Genomic DNA, 25,808 nt, shown 5'->3' with positions numbered 1-25,808 from the left:
GTGTTTCTGTGATACAAACTTGCCGCGTGTGGCTTACGGGAGGAAATTTCGTCTTGCTGAAAACTTCACAAAGCCTTTTCCTCTGCCTGAGTGCACTTGTATCTCCCTCGCTGTCATTTGAGAAGTGCAGCTGTTCCTCCTCGATTAACCCACCGTGCCCTTTCCGTTTGGGCTCTGTGATCCACACTCGGGTTCAACTACTGTGGGAGCGTGCCCACATTCCCCTGGGACCCTGAGGTGGTGATGGGATGCCAGGCCTTAAGCTCCTAATGCTGCATTTCATGATACTGACCCATCTCCATTGGCATCTCTACTTTATTCTCTTCTAAGAGAAGTGAATGAGACTTCCCTTTTTAATTTTTTTTTTATTTTTTTGAGTTTTAGAAGAAAAGGAGTGGGGGGAGGGGGGAAGAAGAAGAAAAAAATTGGGGGAAAAATGACAGAATTTTAATGTATTTTTTATTTCCTGGCACATATATTTAGTTCATGGCACAGGAAATAACTCTTGATCAGTTCCCTGGTATGGCTGCTTCAGTATTGATTAAATATTATCTTTAATCTGGGAGAATTTGTTTTGCACCAACTAATTCTGAAGTACAGCAGATTTATGCTCTATTTTTGCACTGGCCTTGAAAATCTGCCCACATCAGAGAATCCACATGGCCCTTCCTCCTATCAGTCCATTTTGTTCAATTTCAGACCTGTGACTACACAGAGAGAAAATAACCATATTTAAAAGCTGTAAATGAAACAATGAAACTTGCTTGCACCGCACAGCAAGCAGCTTCTGCAGAGGTATCAAACTACACTAATTTCAATTTTAAAAATTATTTTAAAGTGGTTGGATGGAAACTAACCAAGTTTCGAGTCCATCTACACATGCCACATTGAAAGATATAAACCTGGCTTGGAACTGTTGCTTCTTGTTTATACAAGATATCCCACACGACATAATTCCGGAACTTTTGTCTTTTATTTCATCACACTTTGCTTTAAAATTTGTTCTTCAGAACTGGGGTACACACCTCTTATGAAGGCCTACAGTAAGTCACCAAACCACTAATGTTGTTAAGCCCAGCACTGTAGATGCTGAAGACTTGTCCTCTCTTGTGCAGAAGCTGCTCCTGAAACCAAGTGTTTTCTGTTGAATCCAGCAGAAATTTCCCAGCAGGTAACAGCTTTCGCAGGGAGGGCTGAAGGGCACAGGCACGCAGCATTTAGGGATAATGCAGAGCTACAGGGTGTGCAGCAGCAGTGGCTCCAGTGGGTCAGCGGTGCTGAACAGGAGGAACCCAGAGAAGGTGGTATCATCATCACCATCTGCATAGAGCCCATTGAAAGCCTCTCCTTGGTGGGCCTGCAGCCACACCTCATCTCCTCCCTGCAGCTCGAGGATGGCGGCTCCTGAGGCCTGGTCCTCTCCGCTCTGGTACCTGTCCACCGTGTGCAGCATCTTGATGCCGTTCTTCACAAGAGCGACTCGCACGTTCCTCGAGTAGACAGTGATGTGGTAGGTGAAATAGTAAACGCCGGGGTGTTTGCAGGTGAACTTGCCAGTAGCCAAGCTGAAGTCATTCAGACTGTTATACAGCACCTTGTCAAACTTGATCGGGCGATTTGGAGGGGGAAACTTGGTGTTGGCTGTAAGGCCGACACTGAAAGCACTCCTTGGCAGGACTCCCGGGGCACCTACCTCCCCCTTGTCTCCTCGGTCTCCTTTCAAGCCTCTTTCCCCCTGAACTCCCGGATTACCCTGTGGCCCTATGCCTCCAGTATTACCTTTAGGACCTGGATTACCAATTGGGCCAATTGGCCCTGGGAAACCAACTCTTCCAGGATGGCCAATTTCACCCTTTGTCCCTTTTGGACCTATGGGTCCAATGTCTCCTTTGAACCCCTTTTGTCCTTGCAGTCCCAGCTCTCCCTTCTGACCTTTGTAACCCACTGATCCTATAAATCCTTTTGGTCCCAGTTTCCCAGGTGGTCCTCTTTCTCCTTTATCTCCTTTGTTTCCCTTCTCTTCAACAGTCCCATTGGTTCCTAAAGGGGAAAAAAAACCAAAACCAAAACCAAATAATAATAAAAACAAAACAAAACAACTCCACAACTTTCTTGTGATCTTCCATTGGAAGGCACAAATTGAGGTTCATCATGAGGAGACACATGTGCAGGTGTGCATCTCCAATGTGCATACTCCACTGTGCTCACTGTACACAGTTTCTCTCATACATTTAAGTACAGGATAACCATAATATCTGAAGAGCCTGCTATTTTGTTAGAAAACAGGTGCTCTGGCTGGCAGCAGCAAGAATAAACTCAAAGAAAGGAAGGTTATCTATGGGCTGATGATAACACTGACAGCTCACATAATGTCATGCAAAAGCAACATCTGTCCACACTTTTTTACAGCCTTTGGCGTACAGAATGGGTGAGAGGGTTCACAATTTAATCAGAGGAAGAGGAAGGGGTTTTTTTTACAACACCCTGAACTTGACTTGAACTGTCACATGTTTCTATAATTTCTACATATAATTTCTACTTCTCCTGGGTTACATAGGTTGCTACTGCAGCACAACTAAAGGTGTTTTGTCCTGGTTACTTGCCACCCTATGCTTTATTTATCCTTCATCCATCATTGATCAGAAGATCAAAGCCTTCAAAACTGCTCTGATTGCTGCACAAGGTTTTGAAAGTGAAGATCTCATGATGTGAAAGGCACTTTAGCAGTTGATAGACAAAAGACACTATAAAGAGCTATGCACAATCCGTCAAGAAAAGAAGGTGGTCAATTCTGCTGAACAGCCATTGGCTTCTCCTGTAAGGAATAATGCTGTTTGTACAGTTTTTTGTTCTCAATTTAAAATGAGAGAATTTAAAATAGATGAGATTGTATGATGAGTTCACAAACACAAGGGCAGAAGTTCATAGACAAATATTAAATTGAAGCACTTCTCTGACCTCGTTCACCTTTCTCTCCATTGACACCATCTTTTCCTGGACTTCCAGGAATTCCTGGTTCACCTAGTACAGAAATAAAACCACAGATATTCATTAAACAAATTACCAGAAAATTTGGGAAGAGTCCTTCTTTAATCTTTCCTCCTCAATCCTGGCCAAACAGTAATGTAAAGCATACCTTATTCTTGACTTTTAGTGTCTGCCACTGCTGGGAGTTTTATCTTACAGAGAGAAACTCTGCTTGAGGATGGTGCTTTTGGGGAGCAGAAGAAATCCTTGGCATAAAGAGGTGAGTTATTGAGACATGTACAGTTGTTATAACCTGGCGAGGATCACCAGTGTGAAAACTTCTTCTCTTGTTGCCTCCATCCATGGAAATTTAGCAAGAAGCATTGCTGGGGCAGGAAGCCTTGCAGTTAGACAAGAATGTGGTTTTGTGGTGGGCCTGGCAGTGCTGGTTTAATGGTTGGACTAGATCATCTTAGAGACTTTTTCCAGCTGTAATGATTCTGTGATTCTAAGAATGGTGAACTCCCACCTCAAGAAGAGACATGCAGGAGTTTAACTGATGACAATGGATCATTACAGTGGAATAATATTGCCTGTAAAGCTGAGGAAGGCATTCACACTCTTGATCCCTGTACCTAGCATGATATGGACTTTCCACTGCTCTACAGATAGCAATTATAGAAGTGATTTTTGTAGTGCAGAGGTAGTACAGATGCCCAAGAGGTCCATGATCAAATAACTGAATGCATCCTGAGTGCAGGAACAGAAGAAAAACAGAGTTGGCAGTTTGGTTGTAATCATATTCCAAGAGTAGCTCTCCAGTCATATGGACCAGAGAACAGTTCTTTAGCAGTTTCCTGCGCATTGGGTGCATCCCAGCATCTGCTGAAATTTCATTGACTTGGTAAGGAACAAAAATTAATTCTCATGTATTAAACCACAAAGATGTATCTAAATAGAGTGTAAAAATGGAGCATTCACTGCACTTTGTTCAAACAAAGAACAGTACAGTACAGGAACATTTAGGAAAAATGTTGGAGAGTTTATCAGAATCTAATGATATCATTATAACTCACTGGAGTGCAGGAAGGGCCTTTATAAAATAAATGAAAATATGAAAGCTTTAGGTTTTCTGGTTTTCAGACCTTTCTGGAACCTTGCATACAGAAAAAGAGGGCAGTTAAATGTATGTGCCTGTTAAGATGCTAATGGAAATCTTTGTTTCTTTCTATATTTTAAAAGGTGATGAAGTGTTATATGTCCACATGCCTGCAGATTTATCACCTTGTGCGACCCTGGCCTTGACATTCCAGCATGGATACATGGGCCATCATTAACCTAAGACTTAAGGTATTATGGGGGTGATTAGCTTTAGGATGCTGAGATTATCACTGGCTTTGATATCTCACACAAATCTCTATTATAGCCTGCTAGAGTAGAAATAAATCCTATATTGTTGTTCAATGGTCTCCATTTCTGAACTTACTCTAGTGACTCTTGAGTTACAGCAAGTAGGCACACTCAGAATCAAGTCCTACCAATGTATAATTTAGATAAGAAAGAGAAGTCTTCTTATCACTGCATACTTCCTACTACACCAAACAAGGTATCAGTTGTTGCTTTTTTGTTTAGTGAGCTTTAAGCTCTTTGCAGAAATATAGTTTCTATCTTAGAGGAGTATGAATAGGTTTGCAGGCTTTAAAATTTTCAAATACACTTGCAAATATTCCCATGATAGAAAGTAAAGCCTTTTTTCCTTTGTTTTTTATCCCATGAGCCTGACATCTCCATAGTATTTGCTGTCTTGCTTTCGTTAAGCCTTTTTTTATATTTCCTTTTTCAAACAGGTAAATGACAAATGGCTTAAATGTTTTCTGAAGGCTAGGCAGAATAATCCCATTCATGCAGAGTAACTACAGACAAATTTGGGAGTGAATGACCTTGCATTTGATATATTAAATCATTCATTCTGAACACAGTACCTGTATCTCCCTTGTCTCCTTTTGACCCGTCACGTCCATCCCGACCAGGTATGCCATTGTGCCCAGGATTTCCAGGGATGCCAGGATGCCCTTGGGTGCAGACATCCTGGATCTGTGTTTCTGCTGTGCTGACTACAATTGCCAGCAGTAGAATCCAGCTTTTCATTCTTTAGATAGGTTATGTGACTTTGGCTGAAATATTTAAGAAGAAAAAGTACATCTGCCTATGCCTACCTTAGAAAGGAATACAGGGTGGTGCAGAGAGGAAAATAAGGAAATGGGGTTTCACCATGTCTGTTCTTTTGTTTTATTTATAAATCTCTCTATAGCATTAATTACAGTCCTGGAGACTACTGAGTGCTATTTTAAATAATTATTTAATGGACATATCAGTCCTGGCATCATTCTACATTTAAAATATTAGCTTTACACAATTCTCCATCCACATTTCTCCCTGCACCTACTTGTGACTGCATGGTTGTACCTTTCATCTCCCAAGATATAGTCTCATGGGAGGTGAGCTAAGCAATTCAACCCCTCATTCAGCAAAAGCAATCACTTTTAAAATTTTAATATTTTATTATTATTATTATTCACTCAAATTAGTCCCCTACTAGGTTAATAAGTGAATGACCTCAGATGAGGGGTTAGAGCTGGAGCAGAGTGAGATGAGGGCAAAGGTGTGACAGATCAAGAGAGTTTTTTGGCAAAAACAAGTCTGTAGCTGGGTGCTCCCAATTCATGTAACTTTGCTACTAAAAGTCCATCTTATAGTTATCTTTTCTCTTGAGAGCCTCTCCTATATAATGTTTTTTAATATAGGCCCATTGAAATACATTAAGGCTTAATCCTGGACACAGCTGGTTTAACTGAGTATAAGAGCAATTGTTGGGAAGAGATTAGACTGAGGAAAAAAAAGCAAATAGCAACAAAATGAATACCTGTTTTATTTGGAATTAATATCCAGAAATGTTAATGCACAGAAGCTTCAGCTATATAGGTTAATACTTAAACAGGTAAAAGTGATTGTTAGTATGAGTAAATGTTACACAATCAGCTTTGGAATTAGTTCTTTTATTAATGAGGAGTAAGATGAGTATTTCTTTTGCAATATTAACTAGCATTAACTAAAAAAAATATTTCTTCTCTTTAATTCCTTCACCACAATTTCTCAGTCTCATGAAACAATGCACACAAGTACCATGTAGAGATACACCAGTATGTCCACAATAAGAATAATTACACCCTTAATCTAATTTATAGAGTAAGACTTTAGCTTTGGGACATGCTCCTTAATCTTTTTATTCTGTGTTTAGAGAAGTTCCCCATTTTGAAACCATTATTAGAAATTATTTATGGTGTCTTTGCCAATGGATTTACTCAGAGATGTTTGATCACCCACCAGAAAAATCCCACTTTGTCTGCTGCTGCTGGTTGGCACTAAAGAAAGGTGAAAACAGATAAAACATTTGCTCCTTCTGAGGTATATAAATATTTGCTGCCTTAATCAAAGGACTTCATAAGAGTTCAAAAGGAAGAAGGGCTCTCTCTGTATGACACTGTTAGGTTGCATCCCATGGAGAAGTCTGACAGTTCTTGTCCACTTACAGAGAACCCCATTCCCAGTTGTCTAGGGAAGCGTTTCCTGCCTAAAGATTAGACAGTGTGGTTGGTCTCCATACATACACTCCTCTCTACAACCTGACATCATCATCATATATATAGGACCTTTGTTCTTACCTTGTTCACTTGGTACTTGCAGTGTTCTTGGGCATCTTTAAACTGAGTGTAGAAACTTCATGTAAAGGAAAGCACACTCTGATATGTGCCTTGAGGACAAGCACTTGTTTGGTCACTAAATTCTCAAAGGTCAGTGATTTAATTTTGAGAGCTGTTCAATAATTAAAACAGAGGTTTAAAGTGGAATCTTTCTATTTATTCCAATATTAAGCTGAAGTGCTCTGTACTTTGGCTTTTACCACTGTTACATAAAAGGAAGTTGTTAAAATGGATTAATAAAGCTTTGATTTCCTGTTCCTTTGTATACAAATATATCACTCAAATGTTAGCCTCTGACAGCTTGGATGATTTGTGGCATGGAAGGCATGTCTCACACCATTATTATGCTGCTAAAATATATAATGGAGGTAATTTCTGAATCAGGTAATTTACAATGGATTTAGGGACATAGACTATAGAAATTAAACCAAAAGATTCTAAGAATGTGGCATTACAATTATTAGATTATTATGGAAAAGAAATAACAAGGTTAAATTAAACATAGAATAAATAGAATTACAAGGTTTTTCATGTGTAATAAGCAGGCTCCCTATCTAGCTATTCAAGAAACAGTCAAAGCTATTGGACTACTAAATTATGTATTAGTGGTAACTCACTTGAAAAAAGCCACAACTCAATTCTTAACTGTGTCTTTTTGAAACTACTGGAACTGCTGTTGTCTAAGGACTAATGGAAGTCAACTGAGCTTATCATCAACTCCGTAAATGCTGATCATCAACAGTGAAGGATAAAACCAAAAGTAACGTGAGTTAATGTGTTAGAGGAAGTGGCCTTAATTCACCCTTGTTGGTTCAAGTGACTGCAAACAGTGTCTGAGGGTGTCACCACACTGCTAAGACGTGACACGTGTGCTCTGCACACATCAAAGAACGTTCTCTCAGCACAGCAGAGAAACGAAGTTTTCTGTAAGATCTTCACCACCACCCTGTGGCGACGCCAAAATATTGCAAGAGTTGAGTTGCCCTGGCTTGAACCTGGGGCATCGTGTCCACCGCGCTCTGGGGAAAAGGAGGGACCATGGGCAGCAATTTGCTGCTCTACTTGAATGAACTTCTGTGGCCAAATTAATCTTGCTGCTGTGCTAATTGAGAAGAAGAAACGAGAGCCACAATGAACAATCCTTTTCTCTTTACCCATTAAGCACCATCTGAAATTTTCTAAGCCTGCTTAGCCTCAGCCTCCTTTCTCACTTAAAAGTTTGAGTCATTTAAAAACAGCCCATCCTGCCAGTTAGGAATGACATCATTCATTAGTTACCAATACCTTGATGGACTCTGCAGTTAGTCTGGTTTGATGCATTTTTAGCAGACAACCAAGAAAACTGCTGTAGAAATCGCCTTAAAGACAAATGTTTCCTTCAGCTGCTTCTTTAGTGCCTTGTCTCATTACAGAATAATTATTTGAAAATAATTACACGGGAGCAAGAGTTCATAATTTGCTCTTAAAAAACATTGAAAGGCAGGAGATGCAGAGGATTTTAGATTGACTGCTGTGCTCATTACCTTTGTTAGGAGATGAATATGACAGCAACGACCATGATGATTAATTAGATATACCTGACCTTATTAGCAGAGCAGTTTCTAGACACTTCTTCAGTAAGTCAGTATCTCTAAAGTCTGGGGTGTGCTTATAGGAAGAGGCCATGGTGCACCTGGGGCTCCTCCTTTCCTCTTATGCAGTTTCACCTTTCCTGAAAAAAAATTCCTGGGAGAAACAGTGGATAAATCGTACATTACCTTGTGTTTGGACAGAAACTCAGCACTTGAAGAGCAGTGGTACTCCTTCCTCTCACATCTCCCCTTCTGAACTTCACTGACTCCAGTGATGCAGATGGACACTTTCCAATCTCTGCTTGTCCACAGAGTGGTTTGGCTGCCAATGCAGGTGTCCCACTCTGAATGCTTAAAACATTAAAATGACTCAAATAAATGTTGTCCAGGTGTCAATCACACATACACACCCCCCAATCCCTCCAAGATGCATAACGGAAATGTAGGATGTAATGATGTGTTGTAAACAGACAATGATGTAATGTAAACAGAGGGAGGGTGTGATGGATGTGGGTCACTTGTCTGGTGCAACCTGCTGTAGGTGCCAGCAGACATTTGGGCATGCCCCATGGAGTCTACAAAGGAGGTGCAGGTGTAAACACACGTACACACACACACACACACACACGTCTGTTTTTTGAAATCAGAGCCTGAATTCCTAATAGTGGCAGTAGGTGAGTTCTCAGCTCCAAGCACTGGACAAGTTCTGATTGCAGTGAACTAAACAGAGTTTAGTTTTTTAGAGACTTAATATTAACAAAAAAGTGTGCTAACAGTTTATACAGCTTTATCATATTCTCACAATTACATATCCTCTAGATAGAGTAACTAGATTTTATAAAGCACTTAGAAACACATTTATTTGTATAAGGAGTATTTGTGTCCCTTCCTTACAAACTATGTGGTGTGCTGTTTTTCACTGCTGAGGTTTTCATTTCTCCTTTGATTCTGGAACATGAAAAAGCCTGAGTCCTTGTCTCTGTTACCAAGCACAGGTGATTATGCAGCCTTTGGAAAAAACCTAAACAACAAAAAAAATCTAAGACAAGCAGTGCTATTTCTGTGCAAACTAAAAGCTCCATCTGATAGATCAGCTCTCAAGGAACTTAAAAGCTGAAAGTACAGAACAATTTAGAGGATTTAGCCTGACTGCCCAAGCATGAAATAAAAGGCACAAATGAGCTCACCCTGGCCAGTTGAACCAGGGTCCTTAGAAAGCCTATTGATTGCTACATCCTACTCCAATTTTGCTTAGGGTATGTTTTTATGTCATCCAATCTATCTCACTAAGTGCTCAAACTGTGCCTTTCACTTTAATGCTGGGGCACTCAGCACACATACCACCACAGCAGCAACCTTGGGAGGCAGAAACTCTCAGCTGTGAGATGAACTAAGAAATGTAAGAGTCCAGATGTTGGAAAGAGGGGTAAAGAATTAGCAAACCAACTATTGTGCCAGCAGCTGAATTCATCAAAACGTTTCTGATGAAAAGATTTCAGCAAAGTATGTTATTTTGTTAAAGCTGGTGTGTCTCAGCAAAACACAATTTTTGACACAGCTGGGAGCAGGAAGAACACAAGCACACCTTTCAGATGTGGCCCTCTGCCCTATCAGAATAATAAGACACAAAATCTCCCTGAACCAGAGAAGTCAAACCCCCAGCTGTGTTGCCCATTGCTCTATCAAGCAGACAGGTAAGTCTGTTCACACATGTGCAGAGCATGCCTTTTGGGTGAAGCCCTTTAAATGGGTTTGCTTTCGTTCCAAAAAAAATAAAATTAAATCTCCCTTACCTGCCCCGCAATACTTAAGTCACCTGTTAGCAGGAGCTTTATTAGCACAGAAGCTGCACCTGCATGCATTGCAAGGGGTACTGTGTGAACCCTCTGCCAGGACAAGGTAAAGCACGGTAATCACAGGCTGAGACAGCAACAAGTACGGGCTTTGCCTGAACAATGAAGAGTTCAATACCAGAACCAGGCTTAGGCATTGTTAAAATGAACTTGTGCTGGGAAGTACTGAAGCTGTTACTGGGAAAACAAGAGAGCATGGTGTGACTTTTTTCTTTAAAATACTAGAAGAAATATGACAGTTGATACATTTTTGCATCATGAAGGAAAATTTGTAGACAATAAAAAAAAACCACAACAATTTTAAAACTGCACATAAAGTTTTATAAGACACAGATGAGGAATTCAGCTTTGTATATTATTTAATTCAACCATGTACAGTAAGAGAAAAATAATAGGAATGTAAGTTTGTACTTATTTTCAGAAAATAGATTCATTTGACAAACAACATTCAAAGAGTAAATAAACCTTGCAATGCAGTTACTCCAGAAGAAATGCACATCAAGCTACTGCTGTCCTATACATTGTACTTCAGCTGTCAACAGCCAATTCCTCTGCTCTGCAGCCAGGACACTTCATTTACAACGTGTAACAGCACACACACAGGGTGAGGTGCACAAAGCAATGTATGGAAGGTATAATGTTACAAAACACTTACCAAAATAAAATATATATGCAAGTTATCCCTAGTATTTACAACAAAGAGTTTTAAATTAGAGATCATTTAGAAGGCATCTGCTACAAACAAATGCCACACATATAGAAAAGAAAGCAGAAAGGCAGTCAGAGAAAGGTACTGTGTTAGTTATGACTAAAGACCTTTGGCTCCAAAATTGTGATATAATTATTTCCAAAAGACAACTAAAATGTGGAACATTTGAGAAGTCTGTCTTTGAACTCAGTTCTTACGCTGACCACTAAAATTCAATATGAAATTTAGCATGGCAAGAACCACTTGTAAAACAATCTTATTATTTTATACATCACATGCTCTGAGTTGGATGCAATTATGGTTTGGCATTTCCTAACTCAGTGGGAACACATTTGAGGACAATTATATTTTACTGCATCTCATGCAAAAAGTCTGAGGTTATCTGCTCAGCAGGCCATCAGGAAGGCTCTGGCTGGGCTTTATCAAAATGAGGCACAAATGTTCTTAGTTGTTGCCCTAGAATTTTTTATAGTAACTTAAAGCATGCAAGTGGAAAAGAACAGATGTTGCTAACACAGCTTTCTGGTGATCTATATATAAGTTTTGTCACCAGAAGGAGAATCAGGGCAAGAGTTGCTACAATTCAAACTTCTACATTTTAGTTGCAACTCCTTCCCACAGACTCTGAAGTGAGGCTAATTCCCAAGTAAATATTTGTCTTAATTGTTGAATAATATGTGTTTTCATTTCACTATAATTTGTTTAAAAGACTATGGCATAGTATAAATTTGGCCTGTCTTACTATATTTGATCTTCAATCTGTTGCAAGGTCATATTGCAAAGAAAGACAGAGAGAGCATTACAAAACAACTATGTCTACATGAAGGATACCATATGTAAAACTGTCCTGAGTAATCTGCACCATGAAATATTTTCTTTTTATCTCTTTGAAATTCACTTCTTGAGAAAAAACCTATTGCATGCAAAACCATATGCAAACATTTCTGTCCATTTTTAGGGCTAAGGCACCAGCACTAATACATGGGAAGAGCCTTCATGGGCACTGACATGTCAGAAGAATGATCCCCAAACCTTTTTTTTCCAGCACCCCAGAGAACTGAGCGCTGGAAGGAAGTAGGTTTCAGCAAAGACACATATAAGTGTGGATATCATAATGTCTTCATGTCCAGCGAGCAAAGTTTCTGGGTGAGCACTGCAATCCAACTTCAGCCTTTTTTTTTGCACTTAGAACAAGTCTTTCAAAATGTGATTATGAAAAACATCATCTTCACTTGCACCGTACGTGCATCTCATTGGTTTACAGGCCTGAACGTGGCAAGTACCCACAAAAATGGGTATGTAAGAAATGCAAAAGGCTTACTCATTTGAGGGGAAGGGTGTGCATCCATGCCTGCATTTGGAAGTCTGCTCCTTGTGTTTAAACTGAGCATTTAGAATTATCTATTTTTAAAAATCTGAGCAGCAATGGCTGGCTTAAACATCAAGAGAAATATACAAGCAGCTTTTTTCACTGACTTCCCTGTGCATTTTCTTTCAGCTGGATCACTGCAAATGTCAGTGTGCACTTCCAGTTCTTAACTAGTTTACATCATCTCCCATTGCTATGGGAAAGCACAAGCAATGAAATTTACTATGCAGGGCACAATTTGGCTGAGCATACCAGACTTCGCCTTATTGCTGAGCTATATACACAAGGCATTTGAAATGTAAAGTTGTCAAAAAGATGTAATTTAAAATCAAAACCACAAACCTGGGCTTTGCAGAAGTGGCCACAAAGTTATGAAATCACAAAACCTAGTTAATAGTGGGCTTCACAACACTGATGGTAAATAAAAATATGGAGGTAACAATAGCAGTAGGAACAAATACATCTTTAAAATAAGGCTTTTTTACATTGTTGTTAAAATGCCTGGCATTTAGCCCCTTGTTTGTATTTCATATATTACAGATCCATGACAAAGCTGATTGTGCCCACTGTCAAAGAATACCCTTGGATCTACCCTAATCATCAGGTAATGCCCCTAATCAGCAGCATAGGACAAAGTATTGTAAAGACATTCATAGCAAATCAGTTCTGAATCATATTGAGTCTTTACTTCCTTCCATATTCCCAGCAGTCTTGTCATCCTTGATGAGAGCAAGCAGAAACTATCAGTGCTACAAATATCAGATCCTCTTCCAGGTGGCTTTTTAAAAGTTATTCTCCAAGATCCATTTCATGCCACAGAGGAATTGAAGCAATGCAAATCATGGATTGCATATGCTGGTCAGAACTGACCTTAATCAAGTCAGGTTCTTCCTCTTCCAATGGGGACTGATGACACCAAGACAAAAATCCATCTCTGGTCCACATGATTTCTCTGTCCCTTCTAGTAAGGATTTCTCTTTCTTTTTGAAGAAGTTACTGGTCAAAACCCATTGTCAATTGAATGTGTACAAGAAGCATGGATCCAGACCGCTTCAATATATTTACATTACAGTTTATTCATTTTCTAAGTCCAGCTATATGAATAAAAATCATGAGATCTATGTAACATAGCCAGCAGTCACCATGTACTGTCTCGACTCTGATTTTGTACATTCACATTATCTCCGTGAGAAAATAAAAATGTATTTTTTACACAGAGAAATAAACATATTGGAAATACAAAGAAGAGTCTCCCAGGTGAAGAAATGAGTGAAAAAGCGATGTGAAAGCTCTACACTGAAGAGCATACATGCATGCATCTGCTCTGACTGAAATGAATCAATCTGAGATGCCCTGGGCTCCTCTTGTTTCCACCTGTGTGCAATAAATGCACATATCTTTACAGTCCATTTCATACTCTGTTCCTGTTTCTATAGGACAGAATAAAATTTCCCTGTTCCAATCTGGAATATGGTAAGGCCTTGCGGGATGTTCTCCTGCCATTTGGCAATGTAATAAAAAAAAGACAGGAAGGATTAGGGTCCACTAAATTCTGCACCAGCTGGTTAATCACATGGGATAGCTCCACCTGATTTTAATGGGTGATCTGTGCTCAGTGCTCCAGAAGGAAGGAGAAAATTCTCCTAAGACTCCTTGCTGATACATCCCTATAGAAAAATTCCTCCCTATCCAAAATTTGGCCATCAATATAAGGTTAAGAAAAATGAAATGTTACAATGACCTGCACAATTCCATCACTACTTCAACATAACTAAGAAACAGAGATCAAATACTGCTGTTTCTGAGTAACAGCAAGTTGTCTTTGTCAGAAGAGAGACTGCTCTTCATCAGCAATGCTGACACTTGGCAACATGGACTTCAGAGCAGCCCTGACAAACTTCTTATCCAAGACAAAGGCTGCATTCCTGTCTCAAGGGAACCCAAGGTTCTGCCTCTGAAATGGGAGATTCACGGAGCTCAAGTAAGCTTGACCATGTCTCCAAGGTCCTTCTCTGGAGTGAGTCTCCCTCTGTGCTGATGCCCTTCCAGGTCCTTTGGCCTCTCACTTTTTAAAGGGAGTGAGTTTGTTGAAGGTATGCCAGAAGAGGGATGGCTTCCGCTTGGGTTCTGCCAGGGCAAAGACCTGCTGCTGCGGGACGCTGGTAGGCACGGTGATGTGTCGCTGGTGAAGGGGATGAAGGGTTTGGTGTAGAGGAGGCAGAGGACACCCATTATAGCTCACACCTGCAGAAGAACAGTTGGAGAAAGCACCTGAATCAGCCATGGAAATTTAAGCACAGAGCCAGGGGACAAGATGAATTTTGCCACGATCTTGAATGGCACAACTACTGAAGGTCACGTTTTCTGATATTTGACTTTTTAATTGATGCATTGATTTGGCTTAATAAGACAACAGTGCCAGTAAAAATAATATAACAGAATAACCAAAAACAAGCAGCAGTTTCACACAGCTGGACTATACTGTTTGCACAAATAAATCCTTGTATTTCAAAGGAATGACTTCAAACAGAAGATACTGGTACTTCAGTCCACTCTCAGAGTAAGGCTGGCTAAAATACTGCTACCAACAAGACTTTTGTTTCTTCCATTTGAAATATATTTTTCTGGGTTAATGTTCTTAAGACTTTGAGCTTTGTGGATTCTGAACAGAATCTCCTAATTACAAACTTTAGCCACTGCCCTGAAAATCCAGACAGGTTCCAGGGATACCTATTGATTGATTAAGAGAAAATGCTTTAAGAACATTAATCCCAGTGAACAGAAGACAATCTAACATCAACTCCTTCACTCCTAAACTCAGGCTTAAATCTTATTCCACTTTTCTCTCAGCACACTAGAGATTTAGCTGAGTTTGACTTTAAGATGGAAAAGGACAAAATCCATTGTGATTTGTTTCTGTTGTGATTATTTTATGAGAGAAGAAATGAATAAAAAAGCCATTTCCTGGCAAACAAGCTTCTGGTCCATCCTTCCTTCTAGAGGGATGCCAGAAGAAGCCATTTTGACTGTTATTGTAAATAATATAACAATGTGGCTTGCAAGAAGAACTTTAGGACATTTTAAACAAGACACAGAATTGGTAAAGAAGAACAAGCTCTTTGAGTAAAAGCAAAGGAAGGAATTGTAGCACTAATTTATAATTTAACCTGTGCATCCAATTCATCACCTTAAAAATAAACACTGTGCCTTACCTCTTGAGTTTCTTCTCTAACATACAGAATACTGACTTGTCTGTTTGAAGAAGCTCAGGGAGCTGATTTAGTAGACAGTTTAGAGAGATATTGGAATTTAATATTAAAATACAGGTTGATGGCAATTATTTGACTCCATGTAAGCCAAAAAAAAATGTTTTTAAAAGATTGAAGAACTCAGCCACAGCCAGACTGTGCTATTTCCTAACGAAAAGATCAATGGAACACAGTAAGAAGGTAATGCAATTCTCAACACCCACCTTTAATTTTTCCTTGCCTTGACTTACGGGCATTCTGCATGGCTTGTTTCTTCTGGTTTTCTGAGATTTCCATACCTACACATCAAAGTGTAAATTAGGGCACTAGTACATAATTACTGCATCTAATACTTGATTGCATTAAATTAAAACAAATAAGTAAACTGTACCTTAAGCAATTTTTAGTAAATCTTAGTAGCAATACACCTGAAGTTTTTAGAAGTGTGTTTTATATCGTTATATGAACTTAAAGAGGGTTTTCCACTAGGATAATGACAGATAAATCCAGATAACAAGAGATTTTTTTTTTTTAAAAAAAGGGTGTAAAATAAAATTTTTGAAATCTGTAAGTCATCAAGTAATAGATCACAATTGCAGAATCCTTTTGTTTTTCACTCACTCTGAGCTAACGTGGGGAACAGATTGGAGTTACTGCTAGTACAAATTTGGGTATCTTTCCCTTCACTCAGAGGAAAGTATCACAAAATCTGGCAGACGCTGAAGCAGGCTGTGATGTGGTTTTGGCTGCATCATTCTGGAGCTGGATCCCTCACTCGGGTTTCTCATACATATTTGTGTAACTCACATAAAGCACATGGCTAGCCCTATGCTTTTTACTATCATGTGACAGGTGTATGGCTGAGCTGGGGTACAGAGATGACAGACGTCTGCTAGAAGGTGGCACCAGAGACTGTGCTGTCTGGAGCCCACGTAGAGGCACTCCAGTTTCCTCCCCCTGTGCACAACACAGTTGAGATACATGCAAATGTCACATTTGCACAAGGTGACAACAGGGTGCACATTTCATGCTGTGCATAAGGCTGCACTCATTTCACACATATGCACAGAAAGAGCACAGAGGCTGAATGAAGTGTCTGGTTCAGTTCCATTTTGCATCTTTCCTCACTTCTCTATACTTTTAAAACTCCCTTTTTTATCCTGAACTTATGAACAAGTTATTACAAATCAGCCTATTAACTTAAAACATCCATAATTTTTGGGTAGTAGTAGTTTATTTTATCCTGCAGGGTTGTTTGTTTTTTTTTTTTTTCTTTATAGAAAGAAGGAAACAGATTTTTAAAAATGAAAGCAATTTCATCAAGAGAGATCAGACCACTCTCTTAGGGTTACTATTAGTGGTTTGGAGAAGGATTTTCTGGCTGTGGTCTTTTCTCTCATATATTCATAAAAGCTAAGAAAAGCTAGATATGGTTTGGGAGACAATGACTCACACCAAAGTGTCTTTGAAAATAGAAGTAAAATGCCATTTGCAGTTCTGAATTGAAAGAGTATTATTGGTTCTCTGAATGGTCAGATTAGAGGCTTTATGTTTAGTCCAGCAAGATAGCTTACAAAATCAACAAGACAAATTTAAACCTGAGGTTGAGAACAGTGGCATTTTTCCATTGGTTTTGGCTGAAGGAAATGTTTAATTATGCCAAAAAAAGAAAGAATTTTAGAAAAGAAACAGTCTTCTGGTTAATGGAGAAAAGATCCAAGCCACTGTGGCTCACAAGACCAGATGGACATTAGGTATTACAACTCAACTATCTTTCCTCTGGTTCATCATACCTGGCCCAAAACAGGAATGTTGGAATAGTGAGTTGCAACACTTGAAAAGCAACTTTACAGAAAGCTGGATGTTACATGGGCAGAGAAGACTGCATGTGCCATTATCAAACATACAATTTCTCTTTTAACAGGGCTTTTTTCCCCCATTCTATTGCACTGTGCCTGAAGAGCATTAAGCACAATGGACCCTCCTTGTGCAGTTCTCGCACTCAGCAACCATGGGAATTTGTAACCCAGCCCCAAAACAAGGGTTAGTGCTTTTATGACAAATCTCACTGCCAGTGCCACCACCACTGTTGGATGGTCACTCTTCTAAATATCATATGTTGATTTTCATGAGGTCCCAGCAGAATAAATAGTTTAGGGCTGTAGCTACTACACCTTTGCAGTTTCCTCATGCTTGGGGATTTCTGCAGCAGTGTCACTTAGGAGGAATGGTAACACCAAGACAGACCTGTGGTTGCCCAGGGCAGAGCCTCAGGAGCTTCCTGACAGACAGCATCTAACTTGCTCAACATACTCTTCCAGTGCTCCATAAAGTAACCACCCAGGAAGAAGTGCAGAGCTCAAGAATGTTTCATCTTAGAAAGGATGGAAATGGAAGCATTCACTTGTTCAGTTTTTATCTTCTTTACCTCAGTCTTGCTCACAAAAGTGCAGGAGCTGTGTTTTACTCAGTAGCATCCTTCCATGTCACTGAATTATGGTTCTCATTGTATACTGGAGTGGAGTTGTTCTGTAACTTTGTTGTAAGAGGGACTGTGTGGACAATTATGATCAGATCCTCAGCATTGCTCTATTACCCTCTGATCACCTTCACCCTTTTGCAATATCCATTGTTTTAGAGTTCTGTTTAGGTGAATTAGGGAAGGCAGCTGCCTCATAGCCCCACGAGCACAAGATGACAGAGCAAGCTCCACGTAGAGCAAGGCACGAAAGCCATCAGCATTGTGCCCACCAAAGCTGACTGTAATGTCACACTGTGACATTCAGCACTGGAGAAGGATCAAGTTTCCAAAGTCTGAGGGAAGTTTAGCTGTGGCTCCTTCATTGTTTACTCTAGATTCAAGATGACTGGGATTAATTGCAACAGTTGGTGCAATGTGGAAGGGTTAAAACTGATTTTAAATTGAGAATCAACTGGCAAACTTTTAATATTTTCTTCTGCTTATGGACTATCTAAAATACATATGGAAGAGGCCTTTTTTTTGTCATACTTACAACAGTATCAAACAAGAGAAAGCAACTAGGATCAAAAGGGTTACATTTGTAATGTAAAAGTTATTCCTGTCTTCCTAATATTCTGACCACATGTTTTACATGATCATGGAATATAAGGTTTGGCATCTTGTTTAAGTTTTAATAATTTCTGAGTTGTATCATCCACTTCACTGCACTTCCAGTGTTAACCTGATGTCAAACCAAAGCCTTAGCCTCAAGAATTTTACTGAAAAGGAGAAGTTCTCATGCAGCCAACATTCACAGATGCACTAACATGACTTTTTAGAAACACTAAAAAGAGTTTTCTTTTTTTAAAATTACTGTTGCTGCTTTCTTTGTATATGTTTTGCCAATTAAATTTTGCTGGAGCTTTTGTCACTGATCTTAAAGGATGCATGAAACAACGCAAAACCAAAAAAGCAATCCTAACTATACATTGACACAGAAGACACACTGTCTTTGGAGTGTCCCATAGGCTGCAGGTCTAAAACTGGTCCTAGGATTTACTACCTTTTTTCCTGCTCACTCAAGGTCTGGCTTCATTTCTCTGGCCAGTGCCAGAGAAATGTGCCAGTGCCACTCACTGCCCAGTGGTGCTATTGGTGGGTCTGTAGTTAATGACACCATACAACTGCATGGGCCTCCTGGACACAGGAGGTGCCACTATATCACACAGACAGTATAAATCTACAATTATTGCTGCTTGGCTTTGTAAAAAAGCATCCTTTATGGACAGGTATTTTTGACCAATCATTCATACAAAAGTGCTAGGATTTTAGATGGAATTTTATTATTGATTGGTTTTTGTGACTTGCATCTTGTCATATCTCATCTCTCATTCTGCTCCACCAAGCACCAGAATCATATGGATGACGCTATCTGCCCTGGACCTTTGGCCCACAGTGACAGGTCAAGCACACCTGAATAGGCTTCACTTACACAGCTAAACATCAGGTCAGGCAAGAAATGGACACCAGCTCAAGAAGACAGAGTGCACATCTGTACAAAACGAAGAACTGCAAAAGCAAGTTTGTTTTAACCACTGTTTAGAAATTGTTTTACTCACCCATTTCCTTGTCTTCTCGAACTCTTCTCCTTTCATTTTCACACGCCTCCATCCATCTCTTTTTATCCTCCTGTTTTTTTGCACAGAACAAATGAACCTCCTCTGTTGTTCTGTTTATTATCTTAAAAGCATTCTTGACATTGATGTTAAAATCTTTGTCTCTGCCATCTTCGATGTCCACAATTTCTGTCTCATCCATGTCAATACGATCCTTGTAATACAAAATGTCCCTTCTCAGCAAGTCCTTCTTACAGAACACAAGCTGATGGTCAAAAAGGAAGAAAGTCCTCTGCTGGCTTTTGCCTTGTTTTGATATTTTGGTCAGTTCTCCTGAGTGGATCAGTTCTGAGCTTCTGGCTAACACATCTGGTCCCTAGGAAGACAGGTATATAGAGATATAGAGATATGTAGTAAGTAAATAATATTTTAAGATCTCAGTGTGTGTCTAACCAGTCTCACTATATAATCAAATCTTAAGTTCACTCACTTTTCTTGTATTTTTATTATTAGATTTGAAAATGTCATACAATGTAAATAATATCATAGAGGTAAATTCAATCAATGTGGTCCTGCATAAACAGAGGTAAACATTTAAGTCAGTGAAACAGGTTCCGTTCTGACAGAACTACCAGACTTCCAAATGAGATTCAACATTTTTAAAAGCTCCATTTTGACACCTCATCTCAAAGGCAAGTGTCCATGTTACATACTGCTCTTCCTGAACTATAAACAAGGTTAATCAGTAACAGAAACATTGTAAATTAAGCAACTGGACTTTTAACTGAGCAATGACCACTTGAAAAGTAGACACCATAAACAAGCACCTACGCAGAAAGACTCCTGCAGGGGACATGAGGTACTGTACACAGTACCTTTGCCCAGGAAAGGCACAGGCTGACACTCACCTCCCAGTCTACAATAGAGACTTGCCAACGGGCAATCTTGTCTATGCTTTCTAGTCTCCGTTTTCGCTCGTTGATCAGGCATGCCACGTTCTTCATGGCCTCATATGCAGCTTTTATGTTGCTATAATCACTGGGAAATGTAAGCACATTTCAAGGATCACTTATACAATGGACATGATGCAATCACAAACCATGGAAATGATGCAACCACAGTGCCTGCAGTATTAGCCCACATTATCCCCTTATCCATCTAGTCAGGTACTTAAAAAAGAGGAACCTGATTCCTGCTATCCCAAACCCCACACAGTAGCCTGTACAATTCAGTGCTGCTGTACTGCTGGGCTTGTCTAGGAGCAAATTACTAGATTGGTGCAAGGAGGCAGAAGTGATCGATTAATGAACTGCAACACCGTCTCTACTGAAAACAATGGTAGAACTCCCACTGAGCTCAGTGATGGCTGTATTTCACCTAAGGACTGTGTCTTTTAGCAAGATTTTAGTGGGACTTTTTGGGAAGGGCAGTCTTTTGATCATGTTTAACAATTGTATTTTCTCCTTCTTGTTCCCAATGACTGGGTCAATGAACACAAATGGGGAATGCTAGGTGGACAGGAAAAAAAACCAAAATCAATCCCACAGAGCGTGAGAGGAAGCCAAGAACAAGGGCCCCAGAGAGAGGAATTAAAGGAGACAATATGAAGAAAGCATCGTGTTTCTACAGGACAAATGTGTGAAAGCCATGATGGTCACCTGCCTCTTCCTGCTTCAGGACTAATGCAATTAACTCAGGCCAATCCTCCTGTCCTTCTTGCAATGCTCTGCTCCCCTCCTGCTTTTCTGAGCTCTCAACATGCGTATGAATTTCCCCAAGTTTGCAGGTAGCCTTTTTTTTTTCTCTGAATAGCATCCATCTGTCCTTCACCTTCGTCAAATTGAGTCTCTCAGAAGAGAGAGAAGGGAAGAGACATATCTCTTGCTAAAGGAATCCCAGCAGAGCAGCTGCTTTTCCTCTTTTATCAGAATGCCTCTTGCAGAAAAGGGAGCCAGAGGCAGAAAACAGCACGAACCAGAAATAAATCCTGCCAAGGTGTTAGCCTTGCTGTTCTTTTTATCTGCTTCTGTCTCAGTTCCAGTTTTCATTGGCTGCTGCTGATGGATGCGCTTCCCTTCAGAATGTGTGCATTCTCTCCCCTCTTTATTTACATCTGTGGGAACTCTATTCTGCCACACTGAATACAGAAAGTGAGATTAACAATAACAGGATCCTACTAACGCCAGGGAGATGTCCCACAGGGTGACCACATGATATCCATACTGCTACATTTGCCCTTCCTTATCTCAGTTCCTTTTTTCTTTGTTGGTATTTATTCCACACTTGCTACACAACTTGTGGCCTTCACAGCAGGCTGTGCATATTGGAACTTCAAATTTTTTTATGAAAACAAAATGCTACCCAAACCCCCAGCTGGCTGGAGCTTTTCTAAGGCTCCATGTGGGTGTAGATCTGCCTGTTTGTGAGCATCTCTGCACAGTGGGCGCCTCTCTGTGCTTGAAGGCATCTCTGGGTGCTGTGTCACACAAGAGGAAAAGAGGTACTGCGGGAAGAAGGTGGTGAGACCTTGCTGTCACTTAATCTGCAGGTTTAATAGCTCACAGAATAACTTTTCTATAATTAGTAGCAGTGAAAGAGAAACTCTAGTTAGTAATTCTTATTGCAGCACTTCCCAGGTAGTCACAGAACTGAATAGAGGCATTTCACATCTAAATGTCAGTGCTTCACAGACCTCGTATTTTCCCTCTGGCAAAAATCCAGTGGTCTCCAAGGGGAGTTTTCTCAAGGTTAAAGTACTGACTTGGGCCAAGGAAACGTTGCCTCAGGCTTCATTTGGACTTTGAGCACAGGGGTCAGAGTGGAATACTTTCTTGAAATTGTATAAGATAAAAAGACACTTATAGATAAAATCTTAATTTTAGTCAAAGATTGAATCTGTGCAGCAGTATAGCAGAAAGGCTATCTGCAACTTCAATTTTTATTTATGCCAGCTGAAAATCTAGTATCTGGACTTTACTGCAAACTAAGGTAATGTTTATAACTACTAAGTTTCTAAAACAAATTACCTCCAAACTTATTCAGGTTGTGGTTATTTTTTAAGGCACTCTTCACTTTTTCTTACATCCACAACTTTTATGAGTCTTCCCCTCTTCGGATTTCTTTCTCCTTGATTTCTGGCCTTTTTTTTCACTCTGAATAACACATTCCTCCCTGCATCCTGTTTATACACCATCTTCTTCTCCCTCTTTGACTTATTCCTCATTATGTCATGCATCCTCTCAGTCCCCTGTGCTGCACTTTCAGATACTGTTTTGGTGACTGACTGTGATAGTTCCAAGAAGCCCTGTTTATCATGGTCCATGGCAGTTTTGTTCCTGATCTCAAAACCTTCAGTGTTGTGTCACCCAGAAAACCCGAGTAATAAGGTGTTACTACTATTACAGAATTTTTTATATTCATTCTCTCACCTGTGCTCCTGAGTGGTGTATTTGAGCAATTCTGCAAGCTGCAGAGGGTATTTGCAGATTTTCTGAACAGGAGTGAGAAGAAAACCATCAATGGCAATGTCAATCATCTGCTGAAGCAAGCGACAAGCCTCGAAGAAGTGGCGGTATTTGCCCTGCTTCATCAGTCTGGAGAGTTCAATGCAGGCACTGGGATGGTTGTTACAATACTCTGAATAAATAGCAAAGCCTTCTTGCTGTAAAAAAAAAAAGGTGCAACTTTTACTAAAGTATTTGTCTGTAAAGGAGAAAAGCAATTTTTGTAATATCTGTTATATATATATAATTAGATCAGGTAATCCATTTTCTATATTGCTTCCAGGCTGATCAGCCTTGAAAGTATGCAGAAATCTACGTTGTAGCTGTCAAAACCATGTACCCTTCTTTGTCAGAACACAGAAATAAAGGTCTCTTCTTGAGTCAGGATAATCAAACTCACTTTAAGAAGTATTTTTCTTTGGGGAAGATAGCTATAGGCTTAGTAAGTCTCTATCAAGAACTCACAGCCTATCTCCCCATTACCTACCTTTCTTAATGTCTGTATGAAGTTTCTGCTTGCTGAATATGAGATCACTGCAAACAATCCAGCACATCTGTGATCATTAGAGTTTCAACAAAGAAACTTAAAACTGTTTACAAAATAACATGCTAAAGATGAGGAGAAATCTAAAACAAATGTATAATTAATTCCAAGTTAGTTTACCTTCTAAAATGCTGCCAATTTATTATTTAAGAAGCGCTTGTTAGTAAAATCCCCTCCTAATATGGTAACTTGGCTTTTTTATTATCATATTTTGGTAATTTCATAAATAAAATCAACTTTTTCAACCTACATGTTGAAGAAAACATGACCCTATTTCACTTAGATGAGGTTCTTCTTTGTTGTACTGTTTCTCAAGATCCTTCAGAAACTTCCTTTGGAACTTGTAAATATCTTCAATATTTCCAAAAATGGTGCTTAGCTGAGCTGTGGTGAACATTCCTGTATGTTTGCGACACTGCCGAATGTAACCCTGAAATGAAATACAAAACACTCCTTAGTCCAAGGATGTGAGACAGGTCCTACCCTGAACAAAATCATTTGAGCTGCCAAGACCCCCATGGTCTCCAGGCAAGGAAGTGATTTTCTAGACACACACACACACACACAGAAGTAGAAGTTCACATTTGCATCTGAGATGTTCACATGTGGATTCCTGGCATCCAGCCCCTGTCTCAGGGTACCCCAAGCGAACCAGGGAACCTCCCAGGTGTAAAGCCCACCTGCATCTCCCTGTTGAGAATGCACTGCAGGGACTGAATCCCCAGGAAGAGCTGCTGTGCTCACAGTCTCACAGCAGTTACAGCACCAGGGCTCAGGGAGTGCAAAGGTTAACTGATGGGATAGGGGCTATCTGCCAGGCTCCTCCATTTGGCTGCTGGCAGGCAGGCCTCCCGCAAACAGCTTTGGGAGCAGACAGCTGAAATAGCCTTGCAGTTGCTCTGGTGAGGTTTACCAGGAAGTAACACTGACTGTTGCTGGCACTGTTAGGAATATTCCTGTCTCCTCCACAGCCATCTGCTCTGAGAGCTGTGCAGTGGCTACGCTGCAAGCCAGCTACCGCATTTCCTATTGCACCAACAGGGAAAGCTAATTCCTGTGTGGCTCCAGTAATGTGGACTGCAGACACTTCTTGAATGTAAGACATGTTTTATGGGTATACTTTAGCTTCATGATCCTGGCTACAACCAGCTTGAGTAATTCATACAAGGGCTGAGCTTGCAAATTTGGGTTACTATCTGTGTAGCTTTTCTGGCTTAGTCTTACTTGAGTGTATTTTCAGCCTTATGTGCTACGTGCACTATCCTACAGATTCACTCTGAGGACAGCAGACTATCTCTACCCCACATGTTAAGCGTGGCCCATTGCTTCTCTTCTTGGAAAATGTGTGCTTGCTCTCTTGTACTAAATTCAGAGGCTTGCCAGATATTAAAAACCAGGTGTAGGATATACGTATTAGAGAAAATTAATTAATTAATATGTGCCTAAGTCTTAACAGGTCAGTAAAATATGAGAGTCATGTCCTAGAACTCAGCTAGCCATGGCAGCAGCATAGCAGAGTGTACAAATTCTTCCCTGGTCTTTCATGCACACAATCAATATTACTAGCTTCAGTAAATAATGAATATAAATAACAAAATTTACATTTAATGTTTTAAAATTAGCCAGCTGGTAACCAATTTTTGTCCTTTCTCTCCCTTTTTTCTCTCTTAAAGAAAAAGGCCTGATCTAAAAATGAAAAAAAGAAAAAAGAAAAAAAAAGAACAAATAAAAACCTACTCCTGCCTTGTCTACTTTGCTGTGAATTAAATAATCTAATGGTAAGTGGTGGACTAAAGGATGACAGCATGACAAATACAAGGACAGACCTAGCAAACTAAGGCTACAAAGAACATTTTTGTAGGTTGCTTTGCACCATTCCAGATGCAAACCTCAAAGACAAGTCAAATACAGGTCAAGTGCATCATAACTCATATCAGAAGAGGCAAACTTCAGTGAAAAGTATTAAGAAGTTTCTTGCCCAAGTGTGAGCCTCCAACAAATACTGAGAAAAAAAGCAGAAAACCACCCCCATTTCATGGTTCAAACAAGCAAGGGAGATCTAAAACACACTTAGATTTCTTCATAACTCCTAGGCATCCAGTAAAAATCTCCTCAATTGAGAAAACAGGGAGATCAACCATTTAGCAAATACTCTTTCCAAGTTACTTCCAAGAAGTTTTGTCACTGAACTGCAAATTATTTTACT

The 25,808-nt window shown here is 39.8% G+C and overlaps 2 protein-coding genes across 8 annotated transcripts in view; both read right to left on the bottom strand.

Annotated features, from left to right (window-relative positions):
• Positions 1-535: 535 nt before the first annotated feature.
• Positions 536-10,358, bottom strand: LOC129134706 (uncharacterized). The gene is made up of 3 exons (XM_054654371.2): positions 4,950-10,358; positions 2,959-3,021; positions 536-2,040 (listed from the first exon to the last, which is right to left on the bottom strand). The coding sequence occupies exons 1-3, from the start codon at positions 5,113-5,115 to the stop codon at positions 1,235-1,237; spliced, it is 1,035 nt and encodes a 344-aa protein (XP_054510346.2). The 5' UTR covers positions 5,116-10,358; the 3' UTR covers positions 536-1,234.
• Positions 10,359-10,493: 135 nt separating this feature from the next.
• SPATA13 (spermatogenesis associated 13) overlaps positions 10,494-25,808 on the bottom strand; it is a 146,114-nt gene continuing 130,799 nt past the window's right edge. For all 7 annotated transcript variants that reach the window (XM_077173861.1, XM_077173865.1, XM_077173864.1 and 4 more), the window contains 6 exons: positions 23,853-24,032; positions 22,984-23,216; positions 20,464-20,593; positions 19,559-19,931; positions 15,703-15,777; positions 10,494-14,474 (listed from right to left, as the gene is read on the bottom strand). In XM_077173861.1, the coding sequence (XP_077029976.1) occupies positions 14,293-14,474; positions 15,703-15,777; positions 19,559-19,931; positions 20,464-20,593; positions 22,984-23,216; positions 23,853-24,032 (1,173 nt within the window). In that variant the 3' untranslated portion in view covers positions 10,494-14,292. The remainder of the gene's footprint in view (positions 14,475-15,702; positions 15,778-19,558; positions 19,932-20,463; positions 20,594-22,983; positions 23,217-23,852; positions 24,033-25,808) is intronic.

This window comes from Agelaius phoeniceus, chromosome 2 (assembly GCF_051311805.1).
Source record: "Agelaius phoeniceus isolate bAgePho1 chromosome 2, bAgePho1.hap1, whole genome shotgun sequence".
Lineage (NCBI taxonomy): Eukaryota > Metazoa > Chordata > Aves > Passeriformes > Icteridae > Agelaius > Agelaius phoeniceus.
The sequence above is the reverse complement of the archived record's forward strand: the minus strand, read 5'-3'. Positions and strand labels throughout refer to the sequence as shown.

Bases quoted from the DNA above. Each gene is read 5' to 3' on its own strand.
- LOC129134706 (XM_054654371.2), bottom strand. From the start codon at position 5,115: ATGAAAAGCTGGATTCTACTGCTGGCAATTGTAGTCAGCACAGCAGAA. The intron at 3,022-4,949 runs GTACTGTGTTCA...TTTCTGTACTAG, and splicing joins AGGAGACAAGGGAGATACAG to GTGAACCAGGAATTCCTGGA. The intron at 2,041-2,958 runs GTCAGAGAAGTG...TTTCCCCTTTAG, and splicing joins TGGAGAGAAAGGTGAACGAG to GAACCAATGGGACTGTTGAA.